Source organism: Electrophorus electricus, chromosome 14 (genome assembly GCF_041902795.1).
Source record: "Electrophorus electricus isolate QZ-2024a chromosome 14, ASM4190279v1, whole genome shotgun sequence".
NCBI classification, from domain to species: Eukaryota; Metazoa; Chordata; class Actinopteri; order Gymnotiformes; family Gymnotidae; genus Electrophorus; species Electrophorus electricus.
In genome coordinates, this window is record NC_137510.1 from 18,386,179 (window position 1) to 18,409,094 (window position 22,916).

A 22,916-nucleotide genomic window follows, 5' to 3' on the forward strand; every position below is an offset into this window, starting at 1 on the left:
TTCATTATTATGTTTATTTTTGGTCTTTTTTGAAAATACAAAACAAAACTCCAAAACATTACAAAACATTATTTAACTGAGGTGACATAGGCAGTATATATGAATAAGTAAAAAGACAATGAAGTTCAGTCAGTGATGGTGCAACCTTGAGGTAACAAGCAATACAAGTTTGTTTGGTTTTTTTCCCCCTCATTCTTAACCAAATGGCTCAAATAAGTTACTATGTCCTCAGTAGTGTTATCAAATGTTTGCATTATAAATTGACAACATAAATCAATTTTACATTTAGCAGTTTTCCATTTCAAAATGTCAGCAATGATTCCACTGTCACTCTTTCAGTCAGACCTCCAACATAAAACTTAAAAAAGACAAATAAGTAGGCATGCTCTCAGCACCAGTACAAGGGGTTATTCGGCAGCTCGGCCAACCAATCTATATACACAGTCAAATATGTGCATCAATTATCTCCAGTGAGAGCATGAGGAATGATGAACCAATCAGAAGGGAAATGGATATGTCTTTTGAGGTGCTAAATCAAAAAATATCCAACCCTCCTTCAAATACGTAGTGGCAGAAGCGCAACACCATGTGTGTTACACAGATAAAAACACATCAGGTATACTTACCAAAATGTAAATCCTAGTTAAAACCAAAGAAAATGAAACTTTTTAAAAATGAAAAATGCAAATTATATTTTCTATGAAGCATCAATAGACACTGCATTTGAGATGTCAAGTTGCTGTTTTTTTAAACCATAATCCTTTGGATTTTGCTTCTGATAACCTTTTTATGATTTTGTATTGACCACAGCAGGTAGATTCAGCTAGCATTGTTATTTTCAATATATACATGCATTCAATTCAATATGGGTTCTAAATACAAATTCATTCCAAATGCCTTTTCTTTTCACTTCTATGCTTCAATGCTCTAAAAAAACTGCAAGACAGTCAACAAAACACAAGTCTGCGTGAAGAGCTAGTCTTCTGATGTGAGATATGCTGTAGAACACATAAGTAATGGTAACAAATATAGTCGGAATGGAAAGGTTCTTGTTCTCATTCCAAAGCTTACTTTCTTCTGCCAACTCTCTTCAGATTCACATTATGCTTGGAAGGAAGAACAACTGGCTGGAAACACATGTGGCATCAGCCCCAACTGTAACTGTAAAATACTAGACTGTGCGAATGCATATCTACCATTTTCTGACCTGTGGAATACAAAAAACAACCATAAACCTGACAATATTTATTAAAAAGTACATTAACATATTTTGTCTCAAATACAACATTAATGCATTGTCTTAAAAAAAGTGTTCATATGCTCTGTATTCTGAACATTTTGTCTAAGCAAATACCATCAAATATGTTGTACTTACAGTGCCATCTGTTCACCACTGAGGGGGCACATAGCTGTAAGTAGGAGTTCCAGGGGGTCGATATGTGGGCACAGTGACAGGGTGAGGAGCTACTGGAGTTGGGGAGTGAGTTGTTAATAAAGTCCCTGAGGAATGAAGGAGACATAATATTCAGTATAATCATGTAGGTGAAAAATTTTAGTCAAATACTGTGCGGGCTTCTTTCTATGATTAACAGAAGAATAAATGTTTTATTCCTTCATTCTCAGGATTGAGATACATTTAATGAATGAAGTTCCATTAGAATAGTTTAAAAACATTAGCATTGACCTTCTCACATACCAGCTGACATTGCCATTGTGGTGCCTGCTACCATTCCCATAGCAACCCCATTAGGACGAGGAGGTGGGATAGGTGGAGCATATATCGCTGCTGGCATGCCATTGGGCTGAACCACTGTAGTATGATGAATTACATGGGGTGGGGCGGCATACAATGGTTGTGTGTAGTAAGTGCCTTGCTGCTGTGGAAAAGACAATTCACTTTGGAGCAAACAAACATCTACATCTGTGCACTGAGGAAAAATAAAAGTACATAAATTCCTTCCACCAGGGGTGCCTGACTCCATACCTTATGATCTAGGCCTTCAAAGTTTAGTTCCAACACACCTGACCCATACATTCAGATGTTAATGAAGGCCTTGATTAACTGCTTCATTAACTCTTAAATTAGGATTGGAACTAAACTTTCAGGGTGGTAGTTCTCCAGGACTGGAGATGGACACCCCTTCCGTACACACTTATGTAACCACTCACCTGAGCATATGGATTTTGCTGAGGATAGGAGCTCCTCACAGGGTACACAGCAGCAGGGTATGGGTTAGGTGATGAGGAGTAGGGGGGGACAGCACCTGTTGTCGGGGAGCAGGACATTTTGAATGGTGTCCCTGGTGCATAACCTAGAAGGTGATGTAAACAGAGGATTTAAATACATAATCTTTGTGACATTCCTGTTTGAAGGTACTGCTCTCATACATGGTTAGGGCTTTTGCTTGGGAATTTACATGCCGTGTTAATTATTCAAGTAATAATTTTAGGTAAATCTTAAATAAAATAATAATTGACAGGTGTGTCATTTTGAAAATTATTTAGGTGCTCCCACTGTAACTTCAAATGTTATATTGTCCCAAATGTTATATTTGGGACTGAAATAGAAAGACATGCTAAGAATCCCAGATTCTTGCCGGTCTCTGGAGAGAGCCCAAATCTGAGCCTCTGACTGAACAAGACTAGAGCTCAGAACTAAAAACAGATCCTATATGTGTTCAATACATTTGCCACAGTATATAATCTGAATACTCTTTTTTTAAATAAAGTACATGTTCAGCACTTACTGTTAGTTCTTGTTAAAATAATAAGTACAAAAAAAAGCACATTTACATCAGTGTTAAAGTAAGTCAGTGTTAAAATAATCACAAAACTAACAACATTCTATCATAACATTACAACACAACTACATTAATAGAGCATAAAAATTACATCACAATGGAATGTAAAAATACATAGTAGTTCTGATCTTAATAAATATTTATAAAAAATGTAATAAATGGAAGTCAATACATTTATAATATTTGGAATAAACAAGGTTTTAGGACCCTGATTAGCTAGGTTCACTTTAAACCATTTTGATTATGGAAACAGCATGACTGACAACCTGTCAGTTTGAAATTTTGGGAGAAGATGGGGAAAGCCTCAAGATATGTTTCCTAATTTCAGTCATTACCGTTAATGTGGGATTAAACTGCCTTGCTCAAAGTTACAATGATAGTAGCTCTAATTTCACTTATTTATTCAATATATTCTCATTTTATCAGTCTTGTTCATTTTTAGCCACCTTGTTTACCCTTTCTCTGTGTATAGCTTTCTCTATATTCATCTAGCTAATACAGAAACTGTTCCCATAGATGACACACATACATTTATGGATTCAAATGCATGTGGAAACTGAACTAAAAACTGAAGACATTAAAAACTTAGTCACAAACATAATTACACACAATTATACATTTTTTCAAAGTTCAACAGTTTAGATTATCTGTTACAAATAACCATTTGTTTTATGCATCCAATAAACAATTTTACAAAAAGCACACAAATCCTACATTGACCTTCTGACACAGTAACCCCATGGTTCTTGATGGATGATACTGCAAAATGAAATGATCAAACAGCTATCCTGTGACATAAACCTGTCATAGTGTTAATGGCAGTCTTACATGTAAAGGAATACAAAACCATAAAATAATTGGAATTAACCATAAAATAAGTACTGTTTGGCTTCTACAACTCTTACCCTGGATTATGAGAACTGGGAAGTAGTCAGGCGTTGAAACCATATCTTATGGGCCTCAGAGTGAAGGATGTGCTCCATACATGGCTTTACCTTTTAAGAAGATCGTACTAAGAAGCATTTTGTTTGTCAATAGCTACCCTTACCTGTGGGGAAAGCTGGGTTAGCTCCAGGGTACATGTTTGGAGAGTAAGCAGGGGCAGCTGCTGCATAGCCAACAGGAAACCCAGCTGCATGTTATGACACAGAGCAGGTCCAGTTGTTTCATTACAAAAGGTGGTAATAATCTTATAAAAGGATATAATGTTCAGTGACACAAAAACTTACAAAACATTGATTCTAAAACTGGAGAGACAATTTTGAAGGTGCTCTGTTATTTACCTGGGTAGCCTATTCCTTTAGGGTTGGCATAAGGAACCCCTGTTGGTGCAGGGCTGTAGACAGGGTTCATGATCTCTCTGCTCCTTTGAGAACAGTAACAAACCAATACATAACAGCCAAATATGTTAAAAATCACAGGACCTTGTAAGATAGCTCTTGATATTGCAACATCACACAATTTGAAATAACCACAAGATACAACTAGCTAGAAAAACTTGCTTTCTTATTAAAACCTCTTATTATTATGTTAACTATACTGCAGATTATTTATTGCCAAGTACATAAGAGGAAAACGTTTTCCTTAGAATCCAATAGTTTTGCTATTTATTTTATAATCCAGTAACACAATGGATATATGCTGATGTGCAGGACATAACTGTCAGCTTCCAAATGCATATGGTCCTTAAAAGTTGTCCAAACAAAACATTGCTTATACTAAGATGCGGGGTAAGTTACCTAATGCTACAAAAACTGTAGAGTTTTTGTGTTGTAACCTAATTGCACCCACAAATGATCTTTGTCGCTTCAAAAGTGACAACTGTGATGAGTAAGCATACATACGTACACAATAACAAAAACTGTCTACAGTGATAAAAATAAATTTAAGAGTTGACCATACTGCTAAGTAGGCTTCTCGCTAGTTAGTTAGGTTAGCAGCTGCTTCTTAAACGTAAGCATGCTTTGCAATTAGCTTCAACTCTATTGTAAACTGACGCTGCACGTCCACTGATTTAACACTGAGGGAACGTCGAGTAAGGCATAACTTTTTTTTTAGCATTGTTGCCGCAATAAGCAATCCTGCTATGTCACTTTAACACGAATATAAATAACACAGCGTGCCATTTACGCATGGCATAAAGCAGTGGCAGTGTAGGCCGCGAATGGCATTGCGTTGCACGGCCGCTTCATCACCTCGCATCCTCGGTTATCCCACCAGTTATCCCACTCACATCTATGCCCCATCCATCTCCTGCTTTGAGAAATCCTGGCAACAGGTCGGTTTACACAACACAAATGAATGCCTCTGGAACAGTATAGGTGTTACTTACGACTGTTTAAGTTTCTGTGTCGACTGCAATTCCTGCCTGCAATAAATGTATTAAAAAATAAGGATATTTTATCCCTAGATCGCCTGATGTTGTCTAGCGCTCTAACGTTGGCTACGAACGCTGCGCAGCAAGTCTGGAAGCGACGTGCGTCACTTCCGTATAACTGAGCGGAAGTACGTTTCAGCCAGTAGTTGCGGTAACTAGATCGCAGCATTGTCCCGAAAACAACAAATATTGATACCTTTTATAGCTAACCTGTGATTTGTTCGGGAAAGACATGTGACGGACCTGGGATGTCTACAGGCCACCGCAAAAATAGTTCCGTTACGAAAATGTTCTACATATAGCTGTACGAGGATCCGAGCAATAACACTATAACACAGATAGCTTAGCTATATATTCTAGGTAGGTAGTTAGCTAACTTAGCGGGTCTTGTTTTGATCCAGCTGCTTGCCTACGGTATGTTACTTTGGCATAACGGAACGTCAGCATATTTCAAGGAAAATATTTAAACGGCTTGCTTTGTCAAACTCATATATTTAACTAGACAGCTAAGCAATGTAGATTGTTTGCATCTTGTAGGAGTAATGTTCACTGCAAACTGAAATTGCAAATGGGGATATGAAGCAAATCACCTTTTTGCTATGCTAGCTACACAACTATATAAAATATGCCATTGAAGTTTTACATGTGCAGCATCTGGCAAACGCCCTTGTCCAGAGAGGCATACAGAAGTCCTTAATCAAATACATATCCTCATGTGACAATAGGTCAGTGGTTTTCCCCTTGGTGTTAAAATGCTGTGAAGATGAAAAGGTACAGATCGCCTCTTAAAAGTCATGAAAAGGCATCATAATATCATGGGAGCCAATGCCTTGAAGCAGTTTTTAAAGCTTTTAAAAGACCAATATGCGCTGCCATTTTTCAGCATTCACGATAAAATCGGTCGCCAGTTATAAAAGAGCCAATAAGCTCAACTCCAAACCTTTGTAACCCATGTCACTGAGTAGGACAGCTACTAGCCTACCACCACTAGAGGAGCTTCTTCATTTCTCCACATGCCAGCCAGCTAGTTCGTCTATTCGTTGCAGTGAGAAACATGGCGGTCGTCAGTAAATACTTGACAGCAAAGAATTCTTCAATAGCTGGTGCTATCTTGATCTTTTTGTATTTACTTAAGCAAAGACAAAGATCTGCCAAGTTGAATAGGTAGGTAACTCCTATGCTCTTCAACTGTCATTCATACATGCAATTGTATTTTCACGCTCACTACGTCGCTCATGTTAACTTTATCGTTAGCTAGCATAGCTAACAATGTGTTAGCATTAGCTAGCTCTAATAATTGACCCTGCTTAGACAAGATGTCAAATGGTTTAGAGAACTTCTGGTGTTCACAGCAAAAAGAAAATAATAATAATTGTCAACGTAAAACAACCTTTTACCAAATAAAATACATTTCACTTACGAGGCATGACATGTCAATGAGTTTGCAGTCATTCTCGATGTCGCTCATTGTCTAAGTAAATTATCAGGCCGACTATGGCCACGCTTTCGTCTAAGGTAAAACGCTTTTGAATACATTTTGATGTTGAGTGTTAACCTATGCCACTGCTATACATGTGAAAAAGAACTTGGTGCAAAACTAGTTGTCTGATATTTTCTCACCTGCAAAAACAGCAAGAAGAGTTCATCAGAACTGCTCTTAAACAATGATGTAAGTGATCTAGCTATATATAATTTTCCATAGGAAAAATGCTAATTCTGAATAATTGCATGATGGGAGTGTAGATAAACTATTGATTTGGTCTTGGTTTATTTGCTTTTTAGGCTTGGTTGTCATACCTTCTAAGATTTAGCTGCAGTGGGTGAAAAATATAATCCATATTAGAGTGTCTGTTGTTTTTAAATTAAAATTTCAGTCGGTAGTTAGTACTGACTGATGAAGGTAACTAAATTAATTGGGGAACTGGGTACAATTAACCTAGAATGAATTTGAAAAATCTCTTCTTTTTTTGCTTTGCATTTTCAAATTAGCAGAAAGATGTGAAAAAGGAAAGGGCTGCTGTGGACAAAATCTTTTTTGTCCGAATCACTCGAATTCTCAGGATCATGGTGCCAAGAGTCTTCTGTAAAGAGGTGAGCGTTTCAAAATGATTAAACATTTTGTTTATGAAATGATTAAACATATGTTTACATGGTAATGACCACCACAACCTGGCTTTTTTGATCAGTAGAAACTTTGATTTACTGATATGGTAATTTGTGCAAAGTTCATGAACTATTAATTGCATTACTTACAGAGAAACACCGTAGACCACACTAGTGCATGTGTGAAATGTGGCTTTACAGTACTACCATAATGCAGTGCCAGCTAAATGAAGTGTAAGAAATGTAGACACCCATGTCACTCAAACTGCGTGCATGGCTTTTGCCATGTTGTAAAATAGTTTTGCATTTTTGGCAAAACTGAATATATCATGAATATATTTATTGTTATATTAAAAAGTAATTTTGAACTCAAATTATTTTGCTTATATCTTTCACAGGCTTCAGTGACAGAGTATATCTTGGTAATTGCCCTGCAGTTACCTGAAGACTTAAAATTTTCCATCTGTATTTTGTGTCATAGACTTGGTACTTGAGCATGATTGCAATTATGCTTGTGGCTCGGACATACTGTGATGTTTGGATGATCCAGAATGGCACAATGATTGAAAGGTGGGATCCTGATGCTTAATGCCTCTAATTCAGTGAAATGTTTATCATTGTTTTTCAAGTTTTAATACCTGAACAATATATATATATATATTTTGTTTTAATCTTCCACAGTGGTATCATTAGCAGAGATATAAAACTATTCAAAAGGCACTTTTATTCCTACATTTCGGTCATACCTGGGGTAATGTTTGACCATGTGTCTTCCATTTGCTGTGAAAAGATTCCAGACTAATAAGTGTGTGAAATTGTGCTATTGACAACATAGCCATACATGACTCATTCATCTGACTTGATTAAGCCACAAAGCAGCCAATTGCTTACTTGAAAATGTACAAACTAATATACTACTCAGCTATCTTGGTTTCAGTACTAAAATACAGAGCTCCTCTGATACAAATTCTGGCATTATATCCCCCTCAAGACAGCAAGGTCTTGCATGTGTGAATGTTCCTTTTGTCATACGGACATGGATTTTGGGAGCACTTTTTTCTTTTTGTGCAGGGTTACCTATAGCAGACACTCGCCTTGTTCCACTGGTCTTACTGACTTTGCTTGCTCATATTTTTGTGCATGTTGTGGTTTACAGTGCAATTATTGGTCGCTCCAAAAAAGATTTCAAGAAGTATTTGTTCAACTTTATGAGGGTCATGCCAGTTGTAAGTGACTTTTTAAAAATATTTTTCAGGCATGATACAGCATTTATGCATTGAACTGTGTTTTAGGTGTAATTATAGTGTAATATTTTCAGATTTAAACATGTATAGAAATTCAGAGGAGGCCTGATGATATTTATGTGCACTTACAGATTCCTGTAACTCTAACATTCCACATTAATATTGCTATGCCCTCTAATATAATGAGCTACCAATATTCATTATGTATGCATTTTCTACATCATATGTTTGTTTTCCCACCCCCTTACCTATGAGTAATGTGTTTTAGCTGCATCAAAGATGATTTCATACCTTGTATAAAATAGTAGTCCTTTCCTATTATAGATTGCCCTGGTGAACAATCTTTTGAAACTTGGTCTGAATGAGCTGAAGCTCTGCTTCCGTGAAAGACTCACCAAACATCTCTATGAAGAGTACCTAAAGTAAGGACAGTTATGAGCTTCCCTTCATGTGTAGTTTCTCAGACAAAGCACACCATATATTGCTGTTGTCCTACATCTTAGGGTTTTGGTTTTTTGGTTTTACCAATTTTAGGGGATACACCTACTACAAAATGGGCAACCTGGATAACCGAATTGCAAATGCTGATCAGCTCCTGACCCAGGATGTGGAAAAGTTCTGCAACAGTGTGGTTGACCTCTACTCTAACCTTAGCAAGGTGCAGCCCCTCTCCTTCAGTGCTTTTTTTCTTTATTTTTTTAAACAAGATTGCTTTTAAAGTAGAGGTGTTTTATTTCTACAATTAAACAATATCACAGTGTTTTATTTTCTCTTCCTGTATTCATTTATGCCCTTCCAGCCTCTTCTTGACATTGGCCTGTACATCTTCAAGTTGACAACTGCAATTGGAGCACAGGTAAATCTGAATTTGTTTTCAACAGTTCCTGAACAACACATTTATAAAATAAATATCTGGCAGTGAGCACATGTTATATCATCTGTGCCTTCAGGGCCCTGCTACTATGATGGCATACCTGCTGATCTCGGGCCTCTTCTTGACGAGGTTGAGGAGACCCATTGGAAAGATGACTGTGACCGAACAGAAATATGAGGGGGAGTACCGATACGTTAACTCCCGCCTCATCACCAACAGGTAATTTTTTTTTTATGCAGCAGTGGGTCATTTAAAATTGTGCATACAGGATAAGTACTTGTTAACATCATGCCTTTCTAACTGGGGCTGTCCTTTAGTGAGGAGATTGCATTCTACAATGGAAATGTGAGGGAGAAACAGACCATCCATGCCACCTTTAAGAAGCTGGTGAGAACTGCTTCTGTACTTTAATGATGAACTGACCCTTTCAAAAATTGACCAGAAATTGAGTTGAAGAGTTGGACTTGTTATGAATGGCTGTTCATTTGTATTTTCCTTTATGTACTTTGCCTTCAGGTTGACCACTTACATAATTTCATCTTTTTCCGCTTCTCCATGGGCATGGTAGATAGCATCATTGCTAAGTGTAAGTTAAGGCCTGAGAATACAGGCAAAATAGATATTAAACCCAGGCATATATATTGACATTCACAGTAAGCCCAACACAAATTCATTTTCAGTGGTAATCCTTCTTTCTGTCATGTGCAGACTTGGCTACTGTTGTTGGCTATCTGGTCGTGAGTCGGCCCTTTCTGAACCTGACCCACCCGCGCCACATCCACAGCACGCATGCTGAACTGCTGGAGGTGAATGGCCTAAACGCCACCTGCTTTTAAACACATTACTGAACTGAAACGTGTAACTGAGAATTATTTGCTCAGTTGAAGGCATCAAACCACCTGAACACATGCACCAGAGCGGCACCAGTTTATTCCCCCATTCCCCCTCTCTGTAGGATTACTACCAGAGTGGCCGCATGCTGCTTCGCATGTCCCAGGCCCTTGGCAGGATCGTACTCGCCGGACGAGAAATGACAAGGCTCTCAGGGTAAAGATTGTTTATTAGGCCCAAAATATAATTAAAACAGTCTTGAAATGAGATTTTATTTGTCATAAATAAAATGATAGATAAATAAAATGTAGACTAAACACATCTCCATTCTGAACTGTCAGTAACAGTCTCCTCTGCCTAGAGCTCAGATCTGGATTTTAGTTTAATTAAAACAAAAAACAAGAAAATGTGGCCAGTTCTATTCAATAGCAAGAGACTATTTGGCAGTACTTTAAAAGGATTATGTTCTACATATACATTAACGGTATTGGGCTGATGCTTTTACCCAAAAAGACTTATAATTATGACTGAACACAACTTGAGCAACTGAGGGTTAATGGTCTTGCTTAGGGGCCCAACAGTGGCAACTTGGCAGCGGCGGGGCTTAAATTGGCAACATACTGATTACTAGTCAAGTACCTCAAGCACTGAGCTTCCTATGCCCCATTATATGGTAATTCATGTCTGTTTGAGTTTAGTGGTGGGAAAGACAGGATAGAAGTTAGCATTTTAGCAGATTAGCATAGGCAGTATGCATTGCCATAATGATGTGAATCTAGATCTCCTCACGTACATCCACCAAAGAAGGGGTTGGACTGTACTGTTTAAAGCAACCCACATGGTGTGATCAGATTTATAGGATGGATTTACTTTACTTACTTATTTAAATAATAATTTGTTAATTGTTCTTTATCCATAGGTTTACCACCCGAATCACTGAGCTTATGAAGGTCTTAAAAGAGCTGAATTCTGGGAAATATGAGCGTACCATGGTCTCTCAGTCAGAGAAAGGTGAGCTCTAATATGTTGAGGGGAAAATTGTGGGCAGACACTAGGCTTTGTTATTCATACCTGATTTCATATTGACAGAAACAGATGGCTTAGAAAAACTAATCTTGCAGCCTGGAAGTGGGCAAATCATCCACATAGACAACATCATCAAGTAAGTAGAAGACTTCCTCTCTCTCTCATCTTCAAAATTTTGACAGGTTTTATCAGATTTCCAACAAATGGATAATAAGGTATTTTATCAATTGTTTTTCTCCAGGTTTGAACACACACCCTTGGTAACACCCAATGGAGATATTTTGATTAAAGACCTTACCTTTGAGGTAAGTTTATATGTAGGATGTAATATATTTAAGTTAACTACTCATTGGTGATTCTGAATGAGTTACCATATACATCTTAAAACCACCATTAAAAACAATATTAATGTTTCATAATAAGCTATAAAATTAAGCAAGTTTGTTAATGTAGTTAAAATCTATCCAGTCACCATTTTATTAATAATGTAGAGGTGATCAGTTATAAGGTACCCAGTGATTTTTAAAAAAAACTTGTGTAGTGTAAGGAAGAGGCTTACTTGGGTGAGTTACTTATGTCAGACTTGGTGTGCATGGGTATACCACTTTGTTTTCCTTGTTTTTATAAACCATTCTTATAATATAAATTAAATTATTTGTTTTTGCTCTTTCTATCTTCAGTGGCCTTGTAGAAAGCTGTTTAGACTGTGCAGTGCACTAAAGCTCTGAGATGAAGCCACATAGATGTACTGGCTGTTGCAGTACAGTGCTGTTGACACATGCATTCCATCAGTCTGGTCACACTCTTGTCACTGTTCAGCTAGATCATATGTTTAACATAAAGGAATTCACTTTGACAATCACTTTGACAAATCTTCCTACTGGTTTAGCTTTACTGTTTACTTTGGATTGTACCTCAGCTAAAGCAACTCTTTTTAATGCAAGGTCTGTAGTGTTTAAGACTTAATTTAAAATAAGTTTTTGATTCCTGTGGCTTGGATTTTCGTTTTGTAGTGTATACTTGGCTCACTACTGGAGATTTACTATCACTACTCTTGTTGAACATTGTTCCAGTGAGTGTTACTTTCTCAGTGTCCCCAAGGCTGCAGGTTGCTGTGGTAGTGTAGCTGCAGTTTTTAATTCACTCACTCTAGCACTTAAAATCTTCAAATCAGGTGATATAAACTATTGCATGCTCTTAGCTAAGATTAAACAGTGATTGAACTTTTCTTTTTAACAGCCCCTCTATAGGAGGAAACGATCTCATGCACAGCAAAAGCTTCTTGTTTGAGACTGTCTTCTCCTGTAGACATTTTTAAAGTTTAAAAACCTATTATTGTCTCAGGCATGTGGGTTTTCTTAGCATGTACACAACTGTGACATCTGTTAGTCTGTCCTGTTTTTTGCTGTTGTGTTGTACTGTTTTGGAAATTCCTTGATTTTGTTGTATAGCACTTTTGGTGTATACCTGTTGTTGTCTTTAAACATGCCATGTGAATAAAGATGATGTGACTTGACGACAATGTTTTTAACAAACATCCCCAATATTCAAAATGTTCAGGCCATGCTGTAATTGTGAACACAGGTAAGAATCATGGAGACTCTTACTAAGGTTGCATATATATATATGTATCTCCAAAGGTGAAATCTGGCACCAATGTTTTGGTCTGTGGGCCCAATGGCTGTGGAAAGAGCTCACTTTTTAGAGTTCTTGGAGAGGTAAGTATTTTAAAGCCAGTTCTTGAAGTTGCTCAGAACTCTGATAAGGTTCATTTTTTATGTTGTATATAATGAATTGTCCCTGACTGGAAAAACTTTGGAAAGCAGTGTTATGTGAGCATATGTTTGTGTAAAGTTGTGTGTTTTGTTTTTTTTTTTCCCCCTCCCTTCCTTCCTTTAGCTGTGGCCCCTATTTGGTGGAAATTTGACTAAACCAGAAAGAGGCAAACTCTTCTATGTCCCTCAGGCAAGATTCTTGAAAAATAACTAACAGCAATACTTGTACTTTCTAGAATGTTCCAAGAGATAAATTTCTATGCATTGATGGTATTGTATTCATATTCAGAGGCCGTACATGACGCTCGGCACACTGAGGGATCAAGTCATCTACCCTGACACCTATGAGGACCAGAAGAAGAAAGGCATTTCTGATCATGTACTGGACAATGTTACAATAACATGGCTGGATCAGACATTCTCATCTTGGGGCTCTTTCCTACCCTTGTTTCCCTGATATGGTTCCTGTGTTTGTGACAGGTGCTGAAGGAATACCTGGACAATGTGCAGTTGGGGCATATCTTGGATCGGGAGGGTTCTTGGAACACTGTTCAGGACTGGATGGATGTTCTCAGTGGTGGAGAGAAGCAGAGGATGGCTGTAAGGAAGCTAACACATCTCCAAAACATAAGCAGCATAACTGTCAGGAAATATCCTTCAACAATGAACAATGATACTGAACACATCATTTGGCTGCTGTTTTCTTTGCTTGCCACAGATGGCTCGGTTGTTCTACCACAAGCCTCAGTTTGCCATCCTAGACGAGTGCACTAGTGCTGTGAGTGTGGATGTGGAGGACTACATTTACAGCCACTGCAGGAAGGTAAGAAAGCCTTGTCGCCTCTAAACTTGCACTTGCAGCACATCTCTGTAATGGCCTGAACTTTCTCTTTCGAGTTCACAACTCCTTTATATTCTTGGCAGGTGGGCATTACTCTGTTCACAGTTTCCCACAGAAAGTCCCTTTGGAAGCACCATGAGGTGAGGCTCATGTGAGGGGACGGGGCTATCGGTGAAGATGTTGTCTATGCTTCTCATTTGTGCATGAACATATCTAGCTTGTGTTTTGTTTGTGTTTACAGATCTACCTGCACATGGATGGAAGAGGGAATTATGAGTTCAAGCCCATCACTGATGAAACAGTGGAGTTTGGCTCCTAGAAGTGCAGAGAGCCACCAATTGCGTGCACACAGCTCTGGCTGGGAGGCATATCATAACACTGCACTTAAAGAATCGTGCCAGCCAACAAAATCTAGGATTTTGTTTTTAATCACTTGTAACATTTTTGCTTTTGATGAAGCTCTGTTAAAATCCATTAACACTACATTTCTGTCTTCCATGATTGTATAATTGTCTACTTTGTCATTTAAGGTGCAGTCCGATTTAACAGACTGCCACTAAAAAGAATAGTGAATGGGCTAATCCCAGTGAAATGTGTTCACATCCTGCATGTGAATGAATCATGTTTTAGATTAAGTCATGTGCGAGGAAATAGTCCATAAGGTGTCCAATGCCAGGCATCTGGACTCTGATATTTGTTCTTGAACCATGGGGATATGTAGTCCTAGAGTACTAACAATGCCTTTTTAGACTCCATGTACACTATTCGTTATAATGTCAAGCTACTAAGTGGCCTTAGTACTTAATGTATTGATTTGTGGTGGGTCGATTGTATGGCCCTGTGAGCTGGTTTGATGGAGCTATTCTAGCAGGATGTTTCCTTTCACAGTGAAATGATGTACAGGGTGCATTGCTCTCTGATTTGCAAACTGGAAGGCCTTGTAAAACATTGTCTGATTATCTAATAATTGCCTATATGGACATTTATGTTTTGTTTCAAACAAGTTTCTCTGTGCTCTTGTTTAATGGGTAAACACCTCTGGGTTTTGTACACACCTACTCATAGCACCAAAAGAGTAAGAGTCCATAGAGCTGCATTGAACTCACTCATGCCTTTTCAATAATAATAAAAATATGAATCAGTTGAAGTTAATGATGTTTTGTTCTTTGGGTTATTCTGAGATTACTGGGAAGGGTAGCATAGCCCCTAGTTGAGTCAGTGAAAGGAAATATTTTCAAAGATAATATTTTCATGTTGGCTATGGCTGAGGGGTTATTCATATTATATCTTTCTTTTTCACGCTTGAGCATTATTTTATGTCCCTTGTTTACTGATCATTATAAACCACCGAATGCAAGTTCTTATTTGCTCTAAAACTGTCTCACTGGTTAAAGTAGTGTTTGGGGTAGTAATATGCACAGTATAGTGTACAGAAGATAACTGCATTTTGTCATGGCTCCACCCTATGCTCTACTAGGTTAAAGGCTTATGCTTTGAACTGCATTTTTACTCATTGGTCATTCTGTTCTGGTGTAATCATGAGCTGCTGTTCCAGTTATGTCAATCATTAATGTGGAAGCCAGTGAATGAAATCCTTCAGTAAGATCTTTCACATATTGTAATTGTGGCGCATTTTATATTTTTGGATGTGTTACAGTTGTTTGATATATGCATTCTATTTTTATTGATATTATGCTAGTAGTGTTCACTTCAAAAGTCTTGGGTGTCCCCATTTAAATTGTCACATAATATTACAACTCAAGGGTTCGTTTTCTGTGTGATTTGATGTATGTTTTGACACAAGTCATGTGGATCGCATGATCAGGTGGTTATGTTTTGTTTTTTTTCCCTCCAAGACAAATACAGGAAGCTTTTCTTAAACCACACAACTTCCTCTTCTGAGAAGAAATGAAAGTAATCATAAGACACTCTTGTTCTCATATTGTTATGGTTATTGGACACAGATCATCCATCTTGACACACCATGACCTGGGTGGCTCCTCTGCTCCTCGCTCTCCTCCAGATATTATGCAAATGTCGAGCTCAGGAACATAGTACGCACCTCTTTTTTTCTAAAAGGAGAATAAATGAGTTTTATGGTTAGAACTGAACAGTTTGATGTATGGCAAATGACAGTTTCTAGATGTGGCAGATCTCCATGTCTTTGACTGTTTTGTCTCTCAAGGGTCTCTGCGCTTTGCTGCCATTGGAGACTGGGGGGGTCTTCCTTTTGCTCCCTACTACACACCCCAGGAGCAGGACATAGCTGGTGAACTGGGGAAGGCTGCTGAGAAATGGCAAATGGACTTTGTCCTCAGTCTAGGAGATAACTTCTACTACAACGGAGTCAAGGACGTAAATGATATTCGTTTTAAGGTCTGCAATCTTCATTTATTATGAGTGGAAATATGCTATAATTAATGAAAATACTGAAATGTTTACGTTTGTGGCTTAGGTTGATTGTAAATTATCGTGAATCTCTAAAAGTTACAGCTTCTTACTTTTAACTTTGGCCTAAATTTCATGAGATACAAAGCCATAAAAAATTCGATAAAATCAGATAAAAAGGATTTACTGGCGACCTCACTGGCAGGAGAGTTCTCAGAGTGTCATTAATATTGATAGCCCTCACACTCAGTAAACATAGACATCAAACTTTGTGACGTGCTCTTAGCAGATCATATATGATTAACATGCCCTCTAGTGGACATGGTGTTGCATGTCTCTCCAATCATCCAACTACAGAAGAACCCATGTCACTCTACATGATAAGTGATAAGTACTTGCTGAATTTAAGTTCATTTCACCACCTCATTTCACCACCAGGCAACATATGAGCGTGTATTCTCCTATCCAGCACTGATTCCTGTTCCATGGTATTTGGTGGCAGGAAATCACGATCACTTGGGAAATGTGTCTGCTCAGCTTGCCTACTCAGGCAGATCAGAGAGGTGGTACGTTTGCACCATAGTTTAAAGTGCACACTACATGTTAACACAGTGCTTGGTACAATGCATAGGTGTCACACAAATGCCAAAATACCTATTTTGTAACACCTTCAACTGTTGATGTAAGGTGTCTTTAATCCAAAGGCATTTTCCTGAGCTCTACTATCAGATGAAGTTTAAGGTTCCTCACACCAACATCTCCATGACAATCCTAATGATTGACACAGTGGTTTTGTGTGGGAACACTTATGAAGGACTTCATCCACAAGGCACAGAAGACCCCATTGCTGCCAACCGACAATTTGAATGGATCAAGAGGACACTACAGAATGCGAAGTAAGATATTTTGGTTTACAATCAAGCCAGAGATTTATATACAACCTAAACAAGAGTGAGTCAACTCAAAGATCTGTGAGCAGACTTCTGTTTAATATTGGATGTGATGACTAGATTAGGTTTTTTTGTTTGTTTGTTTTTGTTTTGTTTTGTTTTCTGAAGAAGTATAAATCTGAATTTGGGAAGTCCAGACCTGCCCCACTCCTCCTCATACTCAGTTCCACCCATACATTCCTGAAGTCATTGCATGAGCACAAAAACACACCCCGTGCAACACAATAGTTCTCCCTTACCATATCTGACCACCCAGATTTTAATACTCCTCACCATTCCTAACATTTAGGTATTCCTATCAAGAGCCTTACGACTTCCCTCAAAAAAGCTAAAGATGTCTAAATGTCGACCATAAGCAGATTCATGAAAAGATTTACAGCGGACCTCTGACTCCTCCTCAGGTCTGAATTTGTAGTGGTGGCTGGCCACTACCCTGTTTGGTCAGTTGGTCACCATGGACCTACTCACTGTTTGGTGGCGAGACTGAGACCCCTATTGAAGAAGTTCAATGTCACTTTATATCTGAGTGGCCATGACCACAGCTTACAGGTGAGAACCTAAGGAACAGTAATCACTTAGCATTTGACATTTAAATAATTTGACACTCTACTTCCACATTTAGTCAATTCTTAACAAATTACTTTTGTGGAAGTTGTGTTTTATTTGAAATGTCACTTTTTTTCAGTTTATCAAGGAGGAGGATGGAAGTGCATTTGTTGTCAGTGGAAGTGGGAACTTCCTAGACAGCTCTACTCACCACAGGAAGAATTTCCCATTGTCTTGGCAGCTGTTTTCCAGTGCTGTCAACAAAACTTTAGGAGGTTTTGTATACTTTGAGGTCACAGATAGGCAAATGTCTGTTAGTTATATTCAGTTGGATGGTAAGTGTGTGTTTCAGACTGCTCTGCCTAAACGCAGCATATAGCAGACTGAAGGAGACTGATAATTATGATGATAATTATGAGTGGCTCTGAATGAATTGAGCAATGTGCTTAACTGTGTTTTTTTCCATTATTTCACTTAAACATTAATTATTCATATTAAACATTATTCACTTAAACCAAAAAAAAATTTTTCTTTGTTAATTTAGTATTTCTCTAAAATGAAGAGTATAGCTATTATGTAGAGACATATATTTGCAGGAGTATCCATATCTCAGGTTAAAAGTATATGTTTGTGCCACATCATGATGAAATACCTTCTGCTTTCACAGTATTCGCTTTATATTTAGAAACAGTGAGTCAAATATTTAGGGCCGGTTTCTTGATATCGTATTAGACCCAGATTTGGATTAAATTTAACTAAATACCCTAACCTTATATTTAATCACCACTGAAAATTATTTTTAGGCTTTATCTGGTTCTGGAATAAACACTGCAAACACAAGGGGGTGACATTTGAATATGTTTAGTTCAGTTTACAATTTCCCTTATGTATAAATGGCAACAGAGTTACATAAGATTTGACATTGTAGAGACCCAAATTGCTGAATCTGGTGAGTATACAGAATTTATTTGAAGTTTCTAAAAGTAATCATGACTTTAGTACCATTTCCCACGTCTACAAAGTAAAAGTGCAACTTTGACAGTTTTGCCCAGTTTTCTTCAGTCTATGGTTCTCAGTTAAAGTAATATTTATTATACATAGTATAGTAACACCTTTGTCTACAGTACCATAAAATGCTTATAAAAACTAATATATAGATATTGCTTTTGTAAAAACTAGAAAAAAATTAGTATGCTCATAAAATATTTAATACAATAGTGTTATATTTTGGTTTTCTGTCTGCATACACAAATCCCCAAAATTTTAAAATTTTATATTTTGGTTTTCCCTCTGCTTGCACAAAGCCCCAAAATTTTTAAAATAACTCAGCAATTACAACAACAAACTCAGTGCTTGTAAAATTTAAAAACAGTAGATCGTGCCATTGATTGAAAGTACCATTGATCCAGTGATCACCGAAAGAACCACCTGCTGCATTAGATAAACAAGTAACAGACCTGTTTAGTTTCATAGAAACAAAATGAAAAAATTCCATTGCTTTACACTGCAATGCTGGTGCTAGAAAAGGGTAAATCCAGTTTCATTGTAAAATGCATTTACATTAGCGTTCATTTCTATGTTCAGAGGAGCTAAAGACATGCTCCTCAAACCCCCTTCAAAGGCACTCGCTCTGTTCCTCTTTTCTTTGCCCTCTGTTGACGTTTGCAGCAGACAAGTATGACAGCAATCACCACTGATATTATCACAACGATGACCAGGATGGCAGAAGCTATCACTGCTAAGCTGTACTCTGCAATGCAAGAAAATGAAGGAAATTATTAGTGAGCTATCCCCTTTACTAGACAATTTTGCAACATTGCCTACTCACATCACTGTGACACCTTACTGAAAGATCACCACTACTCACCATATGCTACAGTATCATTAGACACCCGCATTGTTTTCACCACATATATATTGTGTTAAACCACAAAGCTAAGGATAAAAGAATCTCATCTACAGATTTATAAGAAATATTTTAATTAGTATTTTACATATTATTTTCTTATTTCATTTTATTTTGATTAATATTACAAAATAAACCAATCTACTTGTATTACAAAGGTGCTAAAACACGTTTGACAGAACAGTCACCAACTATTATAGGTGTGTTTGTCTTTTCAGAGCTTACCATCAAAGATTGACTTGTGCTCCTCCGGAGAGCACTGCACATGACTGAGCTCGCCATACTGTTTGCCTACGCTGCGGGAAGGAATGTAGGCCTGCACATTGATGCAGTAGCTTACACCCTTGTCCAGACCAGTCAGCTCTATCGTGCTGCTCATGCTGACCTTATCTTTCTAAGGAGCAGAACATACAGAGCACACAGTCATATGTTCATTTGTTTATTTTCTGGCTGATGCAGTGGATGAAGCTCTTCAAACCCTTTTAAATACATGTCCGGATTCTATTACGCCATCCTGGCAGGAAGAGGTCGTAAACAGGTCCTGAGAAGACCTGCAAGCCTGTTCCTAATTTTACATACCCCTAAATCTAACAAAGAGGCTCCAGGCCATAAGAGGTTATTTTAGATTTGCAAACAACCATAAAAGCATGATCATTTCTCTGGTTCCCTGAGATTTAATCTAATGGATTTTGTTTTACTTGTAGTTTGTTGATTTGTGTGAACCAATGACTCATACCAGGTAATACATAATTAGAATGAATATGTAGATGTGCTAGATTTTTTCAGAGAGAAAGTGGTGTTCCATCTCTGTTGCATATCATAGTACCACAGTGTTTATCTCTGAACTTTGTAATAGACACTAAACCCTCACACTGATATCCATTGCTTCAGAGAGTGTGTAAAAAAAACAGGAAATTGTGGCCGCCAGGTCACGACATATTGATAAGAAATAAATCACTCACTTGATAATCCTGCACTGCCCATTGTATTTTAATGTCTGAAACCATGGTAGTATACATGAACACATTTTACAGTCATAACCTACCTTCCCAGAGCTCTTGGCTTTCCTGTAATAGACCTTATATTGCAAGTCGTCTTTAAATATATCCCGAATGCTCTGTCTCTGTTTCTGTCCATTGAGGAGTGCTGTTTCAATGTCCTTTACATGTACTGTTATTGTTCTCTGATCTTCGTTCACAGCAATCTTAAATTCAGGTCTGCCAATGATTGCTGTAAAACAGTGACAAAAAGATAATTTAACAATGGACTGTTGTTTCACTAGTAAATAGGGGGAAATGTAAGAGATGGATGAAACAATTTTGCCAGGAACCTACTGTCATTAAAGGGGCAGAACCAGTTGGAAGCTGTGTGGGGGAATTCTGTTAGATCAGAGCTAACACCACGCACAGGTTCTGACTGTACCTCCGCTATGTATTTGCCTTTCAGGTTTGAAACTGCAGTCGTTAGATCACATTCGGTGTTACTGGTCTGAATACAGAGTGGGGTCCTTTCTCTGTTCTGGCCACGTCTGGAACCAAGATATGATGGCATTTACAACACTACATTACTATCCCATTATACAAAAACCTTGAGGCAGCTGTTGCATGCTCAAGCAAGCAAAGGGTGTGGATTTCTGCAATACCTGTCAAACAAAACAATGATGTTACAACTGACCTTAAATATTAAATATCTTATACTTTACCATATGAATAGAGCGTGGAACGTTGTTGTAACATTTTCAGTGTAACAAAGTGGTAATAACACAGTTTGCACATTTGATGGTAATTCAACAAATATCTCAAATGACAAACACTTAATCTGAAATTCATCTGCCCACAAAACCTTACAAAAACATGCAATATAACAATAAATAAGTAGTCTGCGTAAAACATCTTTAAATATGCCTGTCCAATTTTAACAGCGACAATATCACTTACTGTGAGAATTCTACAGTGTATGAGTAGTTAGTTGGTTTTGGACTCCATGTTAATAATGTCTTGAAATTAAATGAAATCCAAGTGACATTTTGGGCTCGCGGAAAGGTTTCTACACAAAGACATACAGAAACATGTATTTTATTAACACTAACAGGCAATAAAATAGTATATGTAATGAGGTCAAATAAGGTGTCAATTAGACAACATAAAACAGGAAAAGAATCAATAGTTCTCAACACCGCTGTGACTCACCTGAAGCATAGCTCTTTACAAAAAACAGCCACACACACAGAAACCTTAAATTCTTCGACTGTCGCGACTGCTTCATTTTAGTCCCAGAAGTAGGCTAAACTGCTGTCCGATAAGAGCCTACTAATTCGATTGTACTAAGGATGTAAAATTCTTGTGTCCAGGCAAAAATGCGGTGCTGTAAACTCCTCTCGTGTGATTTATATTGTGTTTAAGAATTCACTCAAGTACCGTGCAAGTTCCTGAGAACGCGGTCAGCGACTCACTCCTGATAATTACATTCCAACCGCCAGCCCCCCTCCCCCCGCACAATCTGCGAATGGGTAAATGTAGTCAATGCAAATTAAATGCGTAGTTATTGACCATATAAGGTTATCCGCTAAACTTGTCTTTGCTATTTTACTGAAGGGATTTCCTTAATCTAATTAGAATATTAATCCTGTTGCATAAATGGCATTCCAAGTTTATTTCTAAATTGTGAAGCTGTTGTTAACAAAAGAAGCGCAATTGATGCACACTTCATTTGGTTGAATAAACAAAAAAAGCTAAACTCCTTTTTTTTTTTTTTGCAGCCTGCTTTTGGCAAATTTAATCATCAATAGTTCATCAGTCAGCAATAGTGTTGATAATTCAAACAAACAAGGAAACATTTATTATAGATTTATTTCCATTACATAATCTTTTCACTTTGATTATATCCTACATAATGTATATTAGTTATCCTATGTGATGATTATTTGTTGGTATTCTCCAACAAACTAACAGGTTAATTTAAGACCAATGGATTTGTGATATATGGAATTGATTCATAGCAAATTTTGAAAAGTTATGGTGTGTATGAAGAACAAATTAATGTTTCATGAAATCTCAATTAGGATTAGTTTTGTAAAGTGTATACCATTTATTAAACAACAACTGGATCTGAAGCTTGTTTACAAATAAGGTTCTTAAATCATGCATCTTTTCAAATTATTTACTGTGGTCTTTCATAACATTGCAGTTTGGAAAATTCTGGTTTTGTGCAAGTTCTTTCCTGCTATTAGCCCTTTGAAAAAGTGGCTGAATCAT

At 37.5% G+C, this 22,916-nt stretch overlaps 4 protein-coding genes across 15 annotated transcripts; 2 read left to right on the forward strand and 2 right to left on the reverse strand.

Annotated features, from left to right (window-relative positions):
- On the reverse strand, nt 1-5,279 carry fam168b (family with sequence similarity 168 member B). Of its 4 annotated transcripts, none has more exons than XM_027015544.3 (7): nt 5,134-5,279; nt 4,085-4,167; nt 3,850-3,933; nt 2,170-2,312; nt 1,697-1,874; nt 1,376-1,500; nt 1-1,207 (listed from the first exon to the last, which is right to left on the reverse strand). In XM_027015544.3, exons 2-6 carry the CDS (start codon nt 4,152-4,154, stop codon nt 1,388-1,390), a joined length of 588 nt encoding a protein of 195 aa, XP_026871345.1. In that variant the 5' UTR covers nt 4,155-4,167; nt 5,134-5,279; the 3' UTR covers nt 1-1,207; nt 1,376-1,387. The 4 variants fall into 4 exon arrangements, with proteins under 4 accessions (XP_026871345.1, XP_026871335.1, XP_081552301.1 ...); XM_027015534.3 differs by having other exon boundaries at nt 1,697-1,877; XM_081696175.1 differs by having other exon boundaries at nt 1,697-1,877; nt 4,085-4,161; nt 5,134-5,269.
- A 118-nt stretch (nt 5,280-5,397) lies between these two features.
- On the forward strand, nt 5,398-15,024 carry abcd3a (ATP-binding cassette, sub-family D (ALD), member 3a). Of its 8 annotated transcripts, none has more exons than XM_027015497.3 (23): nt 5,398-6,342; nt 6,811-6,847; nt 7,168-7,269; nt 7,763-7,851; nt 7,963-8,032; nt 8,850-8,947; nt 9,060-9,183; nt 9,325-9,381; nt 9,476-9,618; nt 9,717-9,786; nt 9,916-9,985; nt 10,108-10,205; nt 10,355-10,446; nt 11,150-11,241; nt 11,320-11,392; nt 11,498-11,561; nt 12,897-12,974; nt 13,156-13,221; nt 13,321-13,410; nt 13,512-13,631; nt 13,750-13,854; nt 13,956-14,012; nt 14,114-15,024. In XM_027015497.3, exons 1-23 carry the CDS (start codon nt 6,233-6,235, stop codon nt 14,189-14,191), a joined length of 1,983 nt encoding a protein of 660 aa, XP_026871298.2. In that variant the 5' UTR covers nt 5,398-6,232; the 3' UTR covers nt 14,192-15,024. The 8 variants fall into 8 exon arrangements, with proteins under 8 accessions (XP_026871298.2, XP_035386433.2, XP_026871288.2 ...); XM_035530540.2 differs by having other exon boundaries at nt 11,326-11,392; XM_027015487.3 differs by lacking the exon at nt 7,963-8,032 and adding an exon at nt 8,438-8,507.
- A 152-nt stretch (nt 15,025-15,176) lies between these two features.
- On the forward strand, nt 15,177-18,596 carry acp5b (acid phosphatase 5b, tartrate resistant). The gene is made up of 7 exons (XM_027016306.3): nt 15,177-15,471; nt 15,837-15,926; nt 16,058-16,248; nt 16,699-16,826; nt 16,965-17,156; nt 17,612-17,759; nt 17,896-18,596. Exons 2-7 carry the CDS (start codon nt 15,857-15,859, stop codon nt 18,133-18,135), a joined length of 969 nt encoding a protein of 322 aa, XP_026872107.3. The 5' UTR covers nt 15,177-15,471; nt 15,837-15,856; the 3' UTR covers nt 18,136-18,596.
- A 5-nt stretch (nt 18,597-18,601) lies between these two features.
- f3a (coagulation factor III, tissue factor a) lies at nt 18,602-22,126 on the reverse strand. Of its 2 annotated transcripts, XM_027016318.3 has the most exons (6): nt 21,852-22,126; nt 21,600-21,708; nt 20,997-21,190; nt 20,708-20,892; nt 19,888-20,056; nt 18,602-19,506 (listed from the first exon to the last, which is right to left on the reverse strand). In XM_027016318.3, the coding sequence occupies exons 1-6, from the start codon at nt 21,925-21,927 to the stop codon at nt 19,361-19,363; spliced, it is 879 nt and encodes a 292-aa protein (XP_026872119.2). In that variant the 5' UTR covers nt 21,928-22,126; the 3' UTR covers nt 18,602-19,360. The 2 variants fall into 2 exon arrangements, with proteins under 2 accessions (XP_026872119.2, XP_081552300.1); XM_081696174.1 differs by lacking the exon at nt 21,852-22,126 and having other exon boundaries at nt 20,997-21,304.
- Between the last annotated feature and the right edge of the window lie 790 nt (nt 22,127-22,916).

Bases quoted from the DNA above. Each gene is read 5' to 3' on its own strand.
- fam168b (XM_027015534.3), bottom strand. From the start codon at position 4,154: ATGAACCCTGTCTACAGCCCTGCACCAACAGGGGTTCCTTATGCCAAC. The intron at 2,313-3,849 runs GTAAGGGTAGCT...ATCACCTTCTAG, and splicing joins TAACCCAGCTTTCCCCACAG to GTTATGCACCAGGGACACCA. The intron at 1,878-2,169 runs GTGAGTGGTTAC...TCTTTTCCACAG, and splicing joins AGCAAAATCCATATGCTCAG to CAGCAAGGCACTTACTACAC.
- abcd3a (XM_027015497.3), top strand. From the start codon at position 6,233: ATGGCGGTCGTCAGTAAATACTTGACAGCAAAGAATTCTTCAATAGCT. The intron at 8,948-9,059 runs GTAAGGACAGTT...TACCAATTTTAG, and splicing joins CTCTATGAAGAGTACCTAAA to GGGATACACCTACTACAAAA. The intron at 9,184-9,324 runs GTGCAGCCCCTC...ATGCCCTTCCAG, and splicing joins TCTACTCTAACCTTAGCAAG to CCTCTTCTTGACATTGGCCT.
- acp5b (XM_027016306.3), top strand. From the start codon at position 15,857: ATGACCTGGGTGGCTCCTCTGCTCCTCGCTCTCCTCCAGATATTATGC. The intron at 15,927-16,057 runs GTACGCACCTCT...TTGTCTCTCAAG, and splicing joins ATGTCGAGCTCAGGAACATA to GGTCTCTGCGCTTTGCTGCC. The intron at 16,249-16,698 runs GTCTGCAATCTT...TTTCACCACCAG, and splicing joins TAAATGATATTCGTTTTAAG to GCAACATATGAGCGTGTATT.
- f3a (XM_027016318.3), bottom strand. From the start codon at position 21,927: ATGAAGCAGTCGCGACAGTCGAAGAATTTAAGGTTTCTGTGTGTGTGG. The intron at 21,709-21,851 runs GTGAGTCACAGC...GTCTTTGTGTAG, and splicing joins TGTAAAGAGCTATGCTTCAG to AAACCTTTCCGCGAGCCCAA. The intron at 21,191-21,599 runs GTAAGTGATATT...TCTTGGTTCCAG, and splicing joins TACACTGTAGAATTCTCACA to ACGTGGCCAGAACAGAGAAA.